General features: G+C 34.9%; 1 protein-coding gene across 1 annotated transcript; it reads left to right on the top strand.

Moving 5' to 3' along the window:
- The first annotated feature begins 1,708 nt into the window (after positions 1-1,708).
- LOC138335198 (uncharacterized) lies at positions 1,709-14,329 on the top strand. Its single transcript, XM_069284181.1, has 7 exons — positions 1,709-1,944; positions 5,117-5,188; positions 5,957-6,181; positions 7,079-7,217; positions 7,898-8,034; positions 8,894-9,071; positions 9,275-14,329. The coding sequence occupies exons 2-7, from the start codon at positions 5,121-5,123 to the stop codon at positions 9,908-9,910; spliced, it is 1,383 nt and encodes a 460-aa protein (XP_069140282.1). The 5' UTR covers positions 1,709-1,944; positions 5,117-5,120; the 3' UTR covers positions 9,911-14,329.
- The last annotated feature ends 1,807 nt before the right edge of the window (positions 14,330-16,136 follow it).

Below are 16,136 nucleotides of genomic sequence, written 5' to 3'. Positions count from 1 at the left end.
GTTACCAAATTTCAATTGAAAAAAGTGCCGTAATTTTCATAAGCACGAATCCAGTAGAACTTTTAATATATTATTAACCACTACCAAATATTGCCAACATTTTGAGAATTACAATATATAGGTTTTAATTTTAGTTAGAAATTCCAATAAGAGTTAATTGAATTCTTCTGCCAACACTCATGATATTTACGTTCATGGTGTAGTAAAATGAGTACACACGGCCAAACCAAGAGGCCTATGTGTGGTCCACGATTTCAATTCACCTTTCTACAGTGGTAGCAGTTATTGTAAAGTTAATTCTTAAAATATGTTTTCGTCTAAACCTACATAAAGCACAACAACAACAACAACAACAACAACAACAACCATTATCACGGTGCATACGTTCTGTTGTAGCTGTTGTTGATAAACGGCATACTTTTTTGTTCGCGCACTTGAATCATTTTCACAGCTTAATTCGTGCAATCGTACTGTGTTATAGATACTTTTTGTCCGCGCACTAAAATAGCACCGCAAAAAGATCGCCCAGTTATGGTACTGAAACATTGGAGGTGTAATTAAGTTAACTGGTATGTATATTCACGTTCTTTCACACGTGCATATGAAGGACGTAGATAGTCTTTCTACCTGAGGGTTAAAAAATTGTAAAAACCTGAGGCTTGCATAAAATTCCGTTATCCCTCGTTAGAATATCCCTAACCTTTATATTCACATATGTAAGATTATTTTTCTCCCATACCTCGAGGTTTTATTGCACTTCTACAACTAAGATATCCTGTCATATTGAAATAATTAAATTCCAAAAAGCGAGACAACATTTGTTTGTTTGTTTTAGTTTTATGTCCTATTAACAGCCAGGGTCATGTAAGGACGTGCCAGGTTTGTTGATGGAGGAAAGCCGGAGTACCCGGAGAAAACCCACCGATCAGCGGTCAGTACCTGGCAACTGCCCCACATGGGATTAGAACCCGCATCCCAGAGGTGGAGGGCTTGTGGTAATATGTCAGGACATCTTAACCACTCGGCCACCGCGAGACAACAAGTCAATTCTCCATACACAAAATTTACGTGATATTTTTTTTCTGCGCAAATCTTGTTGTTTGTCTGTTATAATAAAAAGAGTCAAGTTTCTGGGGTGACAAAATACAAATTTTACCTAAAAGATAGTAATTTTGTTGACGCCGTGACGTCACGAGGCTGTATTGCATGGGTAATCATGCATATCAGTCTCAGTCGACATTAGTGCAATGCATGAGACCAGTTAGTACTACATTCGTACATATGAGAGATATAAAGTTTACATGTGAAAAAAATAGAAACATTAAATTGCATTAGTAAATATTGATTCAACTATGTATCAAGTTCATCGTCCGTCAAAATGCCATGCTATCTTTAGAGACCGTAAGTGTACAGCTGTTTCACCTGGATATCTAAGGCACACTATCAGTCAACACGGTGTGAATTTGAATTCCCATTGCAAATAAATGCAATAAAATTTCTCTTAACATACGTTACTGAAGTATGCAACGTTCAAACAGCTATGTGATAATAATTCAAGGTTATGATCGTAATTATTTAATGACAATAATATGCCGCTAACGCCCCCTTTATCACATCTTTCAACATACGTTACTGAAGTATGCAACGTTCAAACAGCTATGTGATAATAATTCAAGGTTATGATCGTAATTATTTAATGACAATAATATGCCGCTAACGCCCCCTTTATCACATCTTTCAACAAAATCTTTCGCTTCGGCGATCCCTACTTCTCACCGTAGTTCGACCTCAGTGTGTACACAGTGGAGCAACTATATATAACTCTATGTCATGTGTACCCGGTTGTGGAGGGTCTTGTCTCGGCATATAGGAGGTTAGATAAGGTCTGCAGTAAAACACCTCAGCTAAGTTCTAGATCTATCGTCAAGGATCCATCATCTTCAAGTAAGTAGGACACGAGTCATGTATCTTATTATTTCAGTCATAACCTAATGACACGTAGAAATAATCGTTTTTGTTAAGGTGATAAAATGAAAAATATATCTACCAAACAAAAGGCGTGATATCACAGTGTATATACAGAACGTTTGACTCAGGTATGATTATGAAGTACATGTACAATGTAAATATCTATTGATAATTTTAGACGGGGGAGACTTATTAACATATTTCCCCCCTCATACATACGTGTATAGTACTTGTTCGTCTCATGCAATACACTCGTATGTGACTCATATAATATCTCGGTGCTGTTCAACAGCACTAGCTAGAGTTCTTTGATTTATAAGCATACAAAACATAACAAGACTTAACAACGATAATACTATAATCACATGCTAATGGGAGCAGCGGTATCAAGTTCATTTCATATCTATGCATTCTGGCTTTTTCCTTGTGAATATAATAAAAACAAAGTACAGTAAAACTCCTATAACTCGAACAGCAGGGGACCAGGTCAATAGTTCGAGGAATACAGGTTATTCGACTCATCCGAGGTTGGTCACGATCAACAATCAAAATTAACGGTCTCAAACTATGACAAACAATGCACGAAAATGACATTTTAATTACCCTATCTTTCAACATTTTGGATTTCTTTATTTAAGTGTTTTATTGATAGCAATATCAAGTTGCAAAAAAAATGTATAACATAAATATAGCGTTTGAAAAAGCTATCGAGAAAGCCCTAAATCATTCACAGTAGAGTAAGTGATCGTCATCTAGGTCAATGTAGAATCCATATTGGTCAACAAGGAGTACATTTTCTATTATTTAATTATCATAATTCATTTAAAACATTTACAAAATATATACTCACAATAAAGTTATTAACCAGCATATTTACGGACATAAGAAATGATATCTATAGATGTCTATTTAGTAAAAGCGTAACGTTGAATTGGGTTACATGTGTTTCCGAGTAAAGTTACAAAATACAATTTACGAGATACGGAATGCACTGATAAAATGTACTTTGCATATATCGTTCGATATCGTTTACATCTTTCGATAAATAACATTGTGTTAGCCTGTCGAATGAAACCAACAAAGAAATTAAAAAAGAAACTTTTATAAAAAATTTTTGTAGGTGGACGTCAGCAATATCTTCTGCCTCTTTTGTCATTTCACAATGCATACTTTCTATTAACACAGATCAACCACTTCCGTATTTTCGTATTTACAGCGAAGATTATTACGAGAGAAACATCAATAACTTAATGCCTTTTCTGAAATATTCAAATAAAGTTAGCATCAAACAACTACTTGCGATCGTGTAGGTAGGTAATAATGACACCGTTAATCTCTTAATTACCTAAAGGCTTGACACGCTAACTGTATAAACACAATTTCGTGAGCAATTATCCATGTCGGTCGGTGCAGTCAGGTGTGACACAGGTAAAAAAATCTCAAGGGCTGAACACCTGTTCGACGAATACATGGGTAAATACTATATATTTGATGAAACGGGGACATTATTCTGTTCGAGGAATAAGGGGTATTCGACGAATAGCTGTTCGAGCTATCCAGGGTTTTGTTACATAGATTATATAGGGAGACGGTCGGAACCGTACGACCAGTTCGACGAACAGGGGGTATTCGAGGAATCCGGGTTCGAGTTAGAGGGGTTTTACTGTATGTTGGATCGATTAACGAGAGATTTATGTATCAGTGTTAGTTTGTTTGATTTGGTGATTTTTTGTTTGTTTGTTTCTGCTTTACATCCTATTAACAAACAGGCTCATTTAAGAACGTGCCGAAGTACAAAAGCTATAGTACCTGGGTAAAACTACCGACCTATGGCCAGTACCTGGAAACTGTCCATCGTAGGCTTTTGAACCGGAGCGCCGGACGTAGAGGGCTAGTGTATCCTCTATTGATACTCCAGGAGTTACTATCATCGTCCGACGTTATATTCAGGGGTGGATATGACGTCAGTGATTTAAATTAAACCCTGGAGTATCGAGGATGAGGGCTAGTGTAGACTGGTTCCCTTCCCTTAGTTCTCTACTCTCCGCCAGGCTGCGCTCCGCTCACTAGGGACCGGTAGCGGGTAACCATGATGATTTTTTTGATTGGTCAATCTACATATCCGGTTCGCCTGCATCACTTTTTTAGGCGTGGGAAACCCCTTTACGCACGAAGCGACGGATCTTAACGTAAAGAATAAATTATTTATTTGAACGATATATAAACAAAAGTAAATAAGATCTTAAGTTTTGAAATCATTTCGTGCTAACAGAGTTGAGAGTGTTCATAGGAACGACGTTAATGACGTTATTTTCTCTTAACGGAAGTAGCCGTCTCCATGATGACATATCATGCGCAGAAATGATGCGCACTACTCTGGAGTTGGAATTCCCACTCAAGATGGCTCTCAAGATGGCTACCCGCTACCGGTCCTCAGTGAAGCGTACGCAAGGGAGGTAACTGAGGCGGGAACCAGTCTAAGGGCTAGTGATGATATGTCGGAACACTATCTAACACTGAGGATATCTTTGTTTAGCTATGTTGATCTTTCTTGAGTGAGATAAGTTTTTAGTTTTATATGTGAAAGCACACTGAATATTCTTAATGTAAACTTGTGTATGAATGTATCGTTTTTGCTGGCTGCTACATTGTACCATCAATCCGGCATAGCATGAAGTTTGGATGTAATAAAATGAAAACGAGCTTTGCCACTTGTACCCTCAAAAAGTTAAGTATGTCATATTTATAATACATCCAGGACCCATTACCCACCTCTATCTAGATTTGATACATATTTAAATACCGCTCAGCTAAATTATATAATGTATATATGTTGAAGAGAATAGTGGTTAAGGTATTAGTCCCTGTGATATTTTGTATGCTTATACATGTATACCACTTCTAAAGTGATCTTGAACATAACTAAGTTGATAAAACATATGGCTACATCGGGGCTAACATTTGACTTGTAAACATTGTGTGGCTTGTACATTTTGGCAATATAGACAAATAATTTTACATTTCAGGAAACTAAATCCACGGAAGTGTGTACATTTCTATTTTGTACATCATTATTCTAATATGTGCCTGACATAAGAAAAAATATTTGTTTGTAACGTATTTGAAATAAACTTGCTTTATCTTTTAGAAAGATGGCTGATGACGAAGACTTTGAGAAGCAATGGTTAAAACCAGCCACCAAGACAGTCACATCCCAAAGGTATGAAATCACATGCGACATAGCACGACGTTGTTTGTTTCGCATCGAATTACATGTATTGATATATATTTTGTTTTCCCCATTGTGCGTCAACTAAATTTCGTTTTTTTTTTCTTATTCTTCTTCAAAGATCAGACGGCGCTTACTCTGGTGATCTACGTAAAATTTTTCATTCAGCCTTACAGTTGGCTTTGTCAACTATTCTAGTTATATATTATTTTGTTATTTTGTTATATTATTTTTTACTGCGACTAACAAGTGAAACATTTCGCTTATCACACTTTCACTAGATCTGCGGAACACATTCACAGATTGTAAGCGCGCCATGTCAAAAAGTACAAATCTTAACACGTGACGATACGATTTAAATTATAGATGAACATCGCGATACTGTAAAATAAGGTATTTTCGCCACAATTGCATTTCGCGTTTTCCTGCCGACGGCTTATTCCCGGCGATTTAATCTCGCGTTTTTACGCCGACGTCTGATTCCCGGCGATTTAATTTTGCATTAAATCGCATGATTCTACTTTCTTGTGTTTGAAACAACATTTCTTGGTGATCTTTTTTTGCGATTTTTCATCGTTTTTGAATACGCGAAAAATCATCGCATGTGAAACTTAGTTTGTTTGCAGTCATCAGCATACCGCGAACTGTTTGCAAACAGACGTAGCGAAAATATTCACACGCGAAATATCCAGACTTTCAGTATTTAGTTACTGTGTATGTAATTGTATACAAATCAGCAAATTATTGTATTCTCCACAGCTGTGATGGTTCTTTGGAGGATAACACAATTCAGAAGTCGGTGGCAATCATTGGTGCGGGAGTGTCGGGACTATGTGCAATCAAACACCTACTTGCAGAAAATGGGAAATTTAGGCCAAAGGCGTTTGAGAGAAACTCGCGGATTGGTGGAACGTGGGTGTACAGCGAAAAGACGGTTAATGCATTTGGTTTACCAGAACATTCTTGCCTATACCAAAATCTATGGTGAGTTATGAAGCAGATGAAAGAAAGAACAAAGAAAAATTAATTAATTTCAGTTGTACTTGTGAATACAAGTAAACGTGCACATTAAATATAGAAAAGACATTAGCTATGAATGTGGAAGAGACGTGACACAACACGTAAAAAACCAAAATCAGAAACAAAATTACATAAAAACCAATGTTTTAGGACGGCATTGGCATCGTTTTTAGATCCTGTTATTTAATACTAGTGGTAAAACGATGACAGACTATTAAACAAATACCACGAAAATAAGTCAGTAGAAGTTCGTCAGAAGTTTTTTAACAGTATCAAGTAAATTCAAGTATAACAAAGAAAAAGGGAAACTATAGGCTGTAATTATTCGGGGAAACTATAGGCTGTAATTATTCGGGGAAACTATAGGCTGTAATTATTCTGGGAAACTATAGGCTGTAATTATTCTGGGAAACTATAGGCTGTAATTATTCGGGGAAACTATAGGCTGTAATTATTCTGGGAAACTATAGGCTGTAATTATTCGGGGAAACTATAGGCTGTAATTATTCGGGGAAACTATAGGCTGTAATTATTCTGGGAAACTATAGGCTGTAATTATTCGGGGAAACTATAGGCTGTAATTATTCTGGGAAACTATAGGCTGTAATTATTCGGGGAAACTATAGGCTGTAATTATTCGGGGAAACTATAGGCTGTAATTATTCGGGGAAACTATAGGCTGTAATTATTCGGGGAAACTATAGGCTGTAATTATTCGGGGAAACTATAGGCTGTAATTATTCGGGGAAACTATAGGCTGTAATTATTCGGGGAAACTATAGGCTGTAATTATTCGGGGAAACTATAGGCTGTAATTATTCGATGTATATATACACTGTATGTATTTTTTTCTTCTTTCAGGTCTAACAACCCTAAACAGCTGCTGACATTACCTGGTTTCCCTCACGATCAGAGCGGCAGGTCCTATATAGATCACAAGGCGATACTTAAGTACGTGGAAGACTTTAGTGAATATTACGGTCTCGAGGAATATATACAGGTACATTAAGACTACTGATGTATACAAAATGTATTTTTTTTAATTCAAGGTTAATTTTCTACAATTTTGCAATGTTGGAGTCATGTGAAATCAAATATATACATCCATGGGGCCATCATGCGCGAAACTATGTTAATAGTATAGATCATGAACTACCGTACTTAATAGGGAATTTAATTAAATCTTACATATGTAAAATAACTTAATTTTACAATGCATTGATTACCATATAGGCGTAAAATTGGTTGATTGGTTGGTTGCTTTATTTGCGTCCTATTAACAGCGAGGATCATTTAAGGACGACCTCCATGTATGCATTGTGAATGTCTGTATATTTTGGGAGAATACAGTATGTTCGCGTTATGTCTCTTTGCGATAGTGGAAAATCATGCCCATTTTATAGTGCTATCTCACTGAAGGACACCGCCAGAACCACCACCGAACGGCACGCCTCATCCGGTCTCAAAGTCAAATTCAGATTGTATCAATCATGTTCCTAGTAAAGAGATTAAGACCATCTTATGTTAATCTATTTTAATATCTTATTGTTTATGATTATAGTTCAACAAACTCGTTAAGGAAGTGAAATTCATATTTTATCAATTATTTACCATGTAAGAGAGATTAAGACCATCTTATGTTTATCTTTTTAGATATTTAAAGTTTATTTATGATTATAGTTCAACACATTTGTAAAGGAAGTACTTCCTGTGAATCACGACGACAACAAGGTCACGTGGAATGTAAAATATTGTACACTGAAGAACCCAGACGATATCACCACGGAGGAGTTTGATGCTGTTATTGTTTGTAATGGGTAGGTAAATTCGCAATTTCATGTAAATGTTGCCAGAAAAACAATCCACCATAGATACATGTGTAATAGTAATGTTTATTGATTAACTTGACCATTGTATGTTTTATACAACTATTCTCATGCACTCGAATTAAAGTAATAAGAAAATGAAATGTGACTTGTGCCAAACATATTATAGTAGCAAATATGAACACTTCTTGAAATCGCGATTTATATTTTGCCATATAAACTCACATATTTTTGCCTTCTTTCTTTTGGCAATTGATTGTGTTACTCAAATCAAATTATGCTAGTGAAAACAATTGCAATTGACATTGTATGAAAAAGTTGGCAGTATTATTTTTGATACCTTCCCATATAGTACCCAAAGTTAAGGTAGTAATTTCAGATCACTCTCTACCCGGATGCCTATATGTTCGCCAAGGCAAAGAAGAGAAGTTACTAAAGTGGCAACACACTTCTTGTAGACGATACGGAAATATAAGAAATAATTGCCTTAAAACCGCATTCGTAGGGTGATGGTACCAAAAATCATCGATGTAATTGTAATCACTGATGGCGTCATCTTTTTTTGCCAAATGACGTCAAATACTTTCCTGTCGTACTTTTATAAAGCATAAAGATATGCCTTCATATTCTAAAACATTTATGAAAAGTAATTTATAGGTTAAAATTTTTATCATTTGAAAAGGGAAACTTAAATTATAGGACGCCCCAGGCCTATTTTTACCTATGTTTGTATATTTTCATTACTCTATCTAAACTATGTTGCTTCGCTGTTTTAGCCAACAGTACAGTACGTATACGTATCCTGAAATATTAATTTTTCCATTTACTAACATGTATCGCTCGCGATCAGCCATTATTACAAGACCTACACCCCTGATATACCTGGGATGGAACACTTCCATGGGACGATGATACACAGTAAAGACTATAGAAGGCCTGAACCGTTCTCAGGAAAGACCGTGCTGGTCATTGGAGCGTCCTTCTCCGGACTAGATATTGCCATAGACATCCAGAACCATGCCAAGCAGGTAAAACGATGAAAATATATTCTAATGCAAACCTACTTCTCTTTTACTTTTATAAAAATAAATGTGAAAGTGGTAAAATCTGTTTTCTCATATGATGATACATGTATATCTTAATGATGGTATCTGACCTACCTCAATGATAAATACTACAAACATAGGATGATGACTGAAAACTTGTTTAGTGTCAAGAATGTAAATTTCAGATTTTCCTAAGCCATAAAGCAGACGCTGCGTTAAAGACCGCAATACCCCTGAATGCCATGGAGCGTCCTGTCGTCAAACAAATTTCAAAGAATGGAAAAGTAGTATTTGTTGACGAAACTGAAGCGGAAGTCGATTGCATTGTGTTCTGTACCGGATATCTTTACGATTTCCCATTCCTGTCACGTGATATCGTACAAGTCCATAATCAGCGCGTGGCACCTTTGTACAAACACATGGTTAATATAAACTATACAAATCTTATGTTTATTGGTATTCCCGAAAGAGTTTCATACTTTCTACAAATTCACGAACAGGCACGTGCAGCAGTCGCCATTTTGAATGATCCATCGATTTTACCTTCTGTAGAGGAAATGAGAAAAGACGCAGATGACGACTTCCGCAAATACAAGGAAGATTATAATTTGACAGACAGACAAGCTCATCTTCTTGGAATTGGTGATCGCCAATGGCAATACAACGAGGAGTTAGCATTGCTGTGTAGCTTCCAGAAACTTCCAACAGTTTTCCATGGACTAGCGACAGAAGTAGCAGAGCAAAGGGCAACAAATTTTTTGAACTTTCGAAAACGAAATTATCGGTTACATTCAGACTCATTCGAGGTCGTTGACGGTTAAATTCATTTTTATACTTCGTGTTATATATCTTGTATTTTAAATATGTTTTGTAAACGATGTTTGAATAAGAAGACTCCTTAAAAAGGCCCAGTATGTAACATGTATGTAACAAGAATCAGTGTTTGGAGAATGATTTATTTCGATGTCATTTGGTTTGAAATGCAGCCAAATGCGATGATTCAAATGTGGTCTTTAAAATTGTATTTCTTGAAATTTTCACCATCACAAACTGTCATAAAACATGCAATGTGTGAATATAGATGCTTATGTATGATGGTGTAGATGCATAAAAACATCAATATACCATTGACATACATGTAATGGTAAATATGTTGAACACACATATATATACATATATATACACATGTATAACAAAATGAGAAAAAGTTATAGACCATACAACTTTAATTGAAAGGGTTTAGTATCAGTTCAGTGCAAAACAAAATCCTCTGTGCTCTTCATGAAATCGCGAAATTATTGTACTGTCCAACCTTCCTTCCACAAATCAGTAATATTCATATAAGTATATAGTCCGTTAAACCTGCCTATACTATTAGGCTTTTTTAAAAGAAAATCTAATATATATTTAGGCAAAACAATTTTTTTTAAATCCTACTAATATAGGCAGGTTAAGCGGACTAATAAGTATATATTTTACATTTTCTTCTAACAAACAATTTCAATCAGTTTACTTTAACTACAACTGAGACGAACTTGGATAATTCGACAACCTGACTTAATACAATGTTTGTATAACGCGAAGTTAGATTATTTGATCTAATATAACGTTCTGTGCTTTATGAAAAAACAAAGCAGATTCTTGGCCTTGGACCATACCTGTATGTTGAGGATTCATCTACCATCATTGATCTTCCAGGAATATCACTGTCAAAATATCTACTTCTGGACTAAGTCAAAGCAAAACTGAACGTTCTTTGTACAATTTCAAATCAGTTGGTAGTTTGGTCCTTTGATGTACCATTCATTGTTGAAACCCATGCAATGTAAATACTATACTTCTCAAAAATGTTGGTAATTTCTGGTGATGAATAACAAATTAAATGTTCTTGATTCCTGAGTATGAAAATTACGGCACATATATAACTATAAACTAAGAAATATTGGGAGACCACACTTTTCTAAATAATTGTGAATTTTACAAAAGAAACACGAGGCTCATGGGCCTTAATGATCACTTGAGTTCGGATACAGAATAAAACAAAGACATATAAGCATTATATTGGCCCATCAAGTCCTTGAAGACTGTCAGTGATTTTTAACCTACAAAGAGTATTTGATCTTATCAAATCTGTGAATTCAAAAAAAATACTTTTTTAATATTTAGCCATTTTGATCCCGTCCCTCTGGTCACTGGGAGTCAGCGAGGACCGATATGGATATGTTAAATAATGCTCATAAATATGTTTTCCTATATAACTATAGTAAATTTGACCCCCTCCCCAGGAAAAAGACTGAGATCTATAAAGAGTATTTGGTTCCATCAAATCTGTGAATTCAGAAGAGTATTTTTTGAAATTTTAGCCATTTTGACCCATTTTCGCCCCGCCCCTCTGCCCCTTTGGGTAGGCCAGGACCAATATGGATATGATGTTAGAACGCTATCTCAGGCTAATAATTCTGAACCAAGTTAGATTCCTCATTTTCTATGAAATTGAACAAGTTATGCTCATAACGGTTTTTCCTATAAATATTATAGTTGATTTCACCCCCTCCCCAAGAGAAAATCTGAGATCCTAGGGCCATAAAATTCACAATTTTTATAATGGGCCTTACGACCTTTCCATCTATGACCAATATGGATATGATGTTAAAATGCTTTCTAAGGCTTATAATTCTAATCAAGTTTGACTCATTTCCTATGAAAATTGAGCAAACAATGCTCATAAATATGTTTTCCCTATATAAACTAGAGTAAACTTGACCCCCATCCCAGGGGGAAACGTGGGACCGGGGTCATATAATTCACAATTTTTGTAAAGGATCTTAAGACCTTTCTATCTATGAAGAGTATTTGATTCCACCTTTTCCAGAATTTCATAAGATTTTTGAAGTTTTAGCCTATTTGACACTGCCCTTAAGGCCCCTGAGAGTCAAATATTGAAAAGATGTTAATAGGATTCAATGGCCATTTCATACTGATAATTCTAACAACATTTGATTAATTTCCTATTTCAAGTGACCAAAAAATGCTCAGAAATATGTTTCCCTATATAAACTATAGTAAATAAAACCTGCTCCCCGGGGAAAACGTGAGACACCGGGGTCATATAATTCACAATTTTTTGTAAAAGGCCGTAAGACCTTTCTGTCTATGAAGAGTATTCGATTCTAACACATCTGTGAGTGGAGAAGATTTTCGAAATTTTAGTCACTTTTAACCTTTTTGGCCCCTCCCACAGCCCTCTGGGAGTTGGGGGCCATATAATTTACACTTTTCACAGTTTTGGAGAAGTTGAAAATGTAAATTGTATGGACATGAGGCACGACGGACAAAGGCAATTAGAATAGGTCATTTGAGACTTCGTCTTGGGTGACCTTAAAAACAAAACATAATGTCACACTCACTGTAACAAGTAATTTTATTGTTTCCAATACTTGAAGGAAATTGTGTATAGTAAATTACATTTACATTGAATAGAAGCACTATACAATTATAATGAATAGTTATGTCAAACTTTTAATTGGAAATAAATAATAAATAACTGACATAACGAAGTTACACTCAAACTCGGACACAAGACATAAAAACACTTACTCCTTTCAAAATAAATGGGCCGATATTGCTGCATGAAGCATCAGACTCACTCATATGTACAAATCAATCGTTATGCTGCAGACTTAAAGCCTTAAAATGGCATTCAAGAGAGATAACTCTAAAGATTTTATGAAAATAATTGTTCTTCTGTTCGTTTTTTCAAAGGTGTACAAAGCTTTTTTCGGGTTGTTCAGACAGAACAGGGCAGATACAGGGCTCGATATTATGATTCAGAACAGGGCAGTTACAGGACTAGATATTATGATTACTATTTGGTTTAAGCATAAAGTGTCAAATGCTGGTATCATGTTTGTTTAGCCCGATCTCAATTAGTATAGTAGTTACACTACTATACAAGCATGTCCGAAATACTCCAGTTTCCCTCAACTCTGCAAGTCTTAGATGACAAATGTTATTAAAATTGAACTATTGTTTGTGTAATACCTACGGAAGTGAACTTTAATATGTATAATTACCAATGTGTAGTTTTTTCGTGAAATGTTTGTAACAGTATTATTAACCTGTGAATACAAAGATATACACAAAATTAGTCATACACACACTATTAAAAATAATGTACATGTTCAGGTGAACACAGTGTTAGATCCCTCATAAAATAGAGGGAAAAGGTGGAAATGTACAAACCTAAAACACAGAAAGATTACGACAAACCATTACGGTATGTAGTACAAAACCTATATAATCATAATAGGAGAAAAAGTTAGGCCAATATCGAAATCAAAACTTTCTTCCGTGTAACATTCATCTCTACTGTACACCAAACACCTTTACATTTCTTTTCTCTCTGCGTACCATTTACAAGACGAAATAATTGAACAAAATCTGAAGTCCTCCTAATTATCCAAAGACAAATATCACTCCAAGCCAGTTTAGTGTGCATTTTGTTAAATACGCTGTAGCAAATGTTCCTATGACTTTTAATGTGAATGGATTACTGCATTGACTTGCAATATTTTGTACGAGATTACACTAATAGATACAATTTCGCTTCATCAAGAAAACAACATATGATTGAAAGTTTCAATGAAAATATTGATCCCAAAATTAAGTATTAACTATCATCTTTTCTCTCTCATTCTTTCACCACTTACAATCAATGTACTTTTAACCGATGAATGAATAAAAAAAACACTTACATAATCCAATAAACTTTGTATATGCTTTCTACACCTATTACACAGTATGTTATCCCGTTACAATCGTTCAGGATTAATTTGCACAATAAACCACACAATATGCATGTCACACTACTATGATATAGTTTATATGTCGTGTCTACAACCTACGAAACCTGTCCAACAGAGGCATTCAATGCCTACTGATACAAATGGTTACTAAAAGCTTGGACAAGTAACATAATGCACGTGTCAACTAACTTAATTTCGTATGAAGTTTTAAATATTTCACTGGCGATAAGAAATCATGAAAATTAATCTCCGATAAGAGGATCAACTACCAGTGCAATAATTTGAGTGTTTACCGCGAAATTGAATCATTGTGAATATGTTGTTAGGCATATTACATGAAAATACAAATTAAGTCGCAGAGAAAATCAGTTTCCTTTACAATGCATTTCATTTATTACAAGGAAATCCATCCAGCTGACTGGGGTATCCTAAACACATAACATACTCAATCATACCTCTGTATTAACAATGGCTTTCTTTTATAATATCATAAGCCCACCTATATACCAATTGGTACTATCACAATGTTGATTTGCTTCTGACTTCTGGGGATGAAAGTTAAGGTAGTTGACAAGATTAAATGTTAAGAGAAAATCTTAACGGCATATTCTTTCCAATGCTATTTCAAGTTAGAAAGTTTAGTTACGTGGGCAAGTCAAAATGTTAAAGACGTGTTGCTTCTGACTGCTCAAAATACTCTGACAATAACACTCACAAACTACAGATTCAAAGCTGAAGCACTGATGATAATAAATGATCATTTCTTAGTTTCACTCTTTTGTTATTCTAAATTTATAGCACTATTCCTTCATAAATATAAGGTCAAGGTTCTTAAATGGTCCTTAAAACAATATATATGCCTGTCAAGTGTAACAGAAGCACTAATTAAACTCTTAAATTATGCACCTGTCATAAGAACTTAATAAATCTTGCCCTCAAGCCTAACTTTCACTATGGTCCATTCTAGAGTTATAATTGGAGACAGTTTTGAACATAGCCAGAGAAGAGGTTTTATAGAAAATGATAAACATATCAAATATTAAACAAATTCTTAATACAATCAATGTCTGTCATAAATACACATCTATAGTACATCATGTTACAGCTCGGACAGCAAATCCCAAAGGACACACTAAAGGGATTGAACAGAAACACAGCAACTGCAACGTGTAAAAGCAAATGTATCTAAAGTCTGAATGCTTGATATAATTTCCAAATGTTTTAAAACCCCATATATAAAAACCATCAGTTACATATAGTCGGTAAGTTTTCAATGGTAACCAATTCCATTTTGTCCAAAATGCAGTCTGACAGCTGTGACCACATGAACAGTGGCACAACCTCCAGCACTAAAACTCAGAAATCTGTCATTATTTGCTCTCTAACCTCAATATTAGACCCCAAATAGGATTCAGAGACTCATAAATACAGAGTTAGACAGATATTAACAGATTCGGACACTCTGGTCTCTTAAATATCAATTAAATCCAAATATGGGAGGAAATAATCTGGTCTCCTGGTGATATAATCAAAATAGGAGACTGGTTTTTTTCTTCTACTACGTCAAATAACATTTCTACAGGATGTACCTCTCCGTATTGTATCTTAATTATTTTTGAAAACTTATAACTGTATTTACATGTTAAGAGAACTATTGGAACTGTCAGCACTATTGAAACGGTGATAAGGACTAAGTAGCGAGTCTTTTTTGCATAGTTAACCTTCTTATCTTCCTAGTAATTAATATAGATTGTCTTCCACTATTTTTTTAAACACTCCGTTGAAAAGCCACAAAGTGATATGTGAACAAAGATAATATTTTTTCAAAAGCCATACACTACTATAATTTAAAAATGTGTGTTATATGGAAACAATTTTCAAACAGAGAGATGGATGATAATTCATCAATTAGTATATAACGTTTACATTCAATAAAGACAAATGAAATTGGTGGTATCACACTTATGTGTTTTTAAGAGAGATTCAATGTTACCTAATATCAAATCCTGGCCAATGAAGATATCAATATGTGCTACCATATAGCCGGTTAATTTCAGCTAAAAACGAAAAAAATTAAATAGTAGAGTTTTTCAAGTATCTCAATCTGGTTTTCAACGTAAATATGATTCCATCATTCCAGATATTTCACATTTTCATGATCACAAATATTCCCACCAAAATAACCGACTATACAGTATTTCAAATGAATACAGCCCTAATTAATACAGTATTTCAAATGAAT

The sequence above is a fragment of the Argopecten irradians genome, chromosome 11 (genome assembly GCF_041381155.1).
Source record: "Argopecten irradians isolate NY chromosome 11, Ai_NY, whole genome shotgun sequence".
Taxonomy (NCBI): Eukaryota; Metazoa; Mollusca; class Bivalvia; order Pectinida; family Pectinidae; genus Argopecten; species Argopecten irradians.
This window is presented reverse-complemented; position numbering and strand designations above follow the sequence as displayed.

What these genes read in the sequence shown, in the direction of transcription:
- LOC138335198 (XM_069284181.1), top strand. Translation starts at nt 5,121, where the DNA reads ATGGCTGATGACGAAGACTTTGAGAAGCAATGGTTAAAACCAGCCACC. An exon ending in AAGACAGTCACATCCCAAAG is followed by an intron (nt 5,189 to 5,956) that starts GTATGAAATCAC and finishes TATTCTCCACAG; the next exon opens with CTGTGATGGTTCTTTGGAGG. An exon ending in GTCTCGAGGAATATATACAG is followed by an intron (nt 7,218 to 7,897) that starts GTACATTAAGAC and finishes TTATGATTATAG; the next exon opens with TTCAACACATTTGTAAAGGA.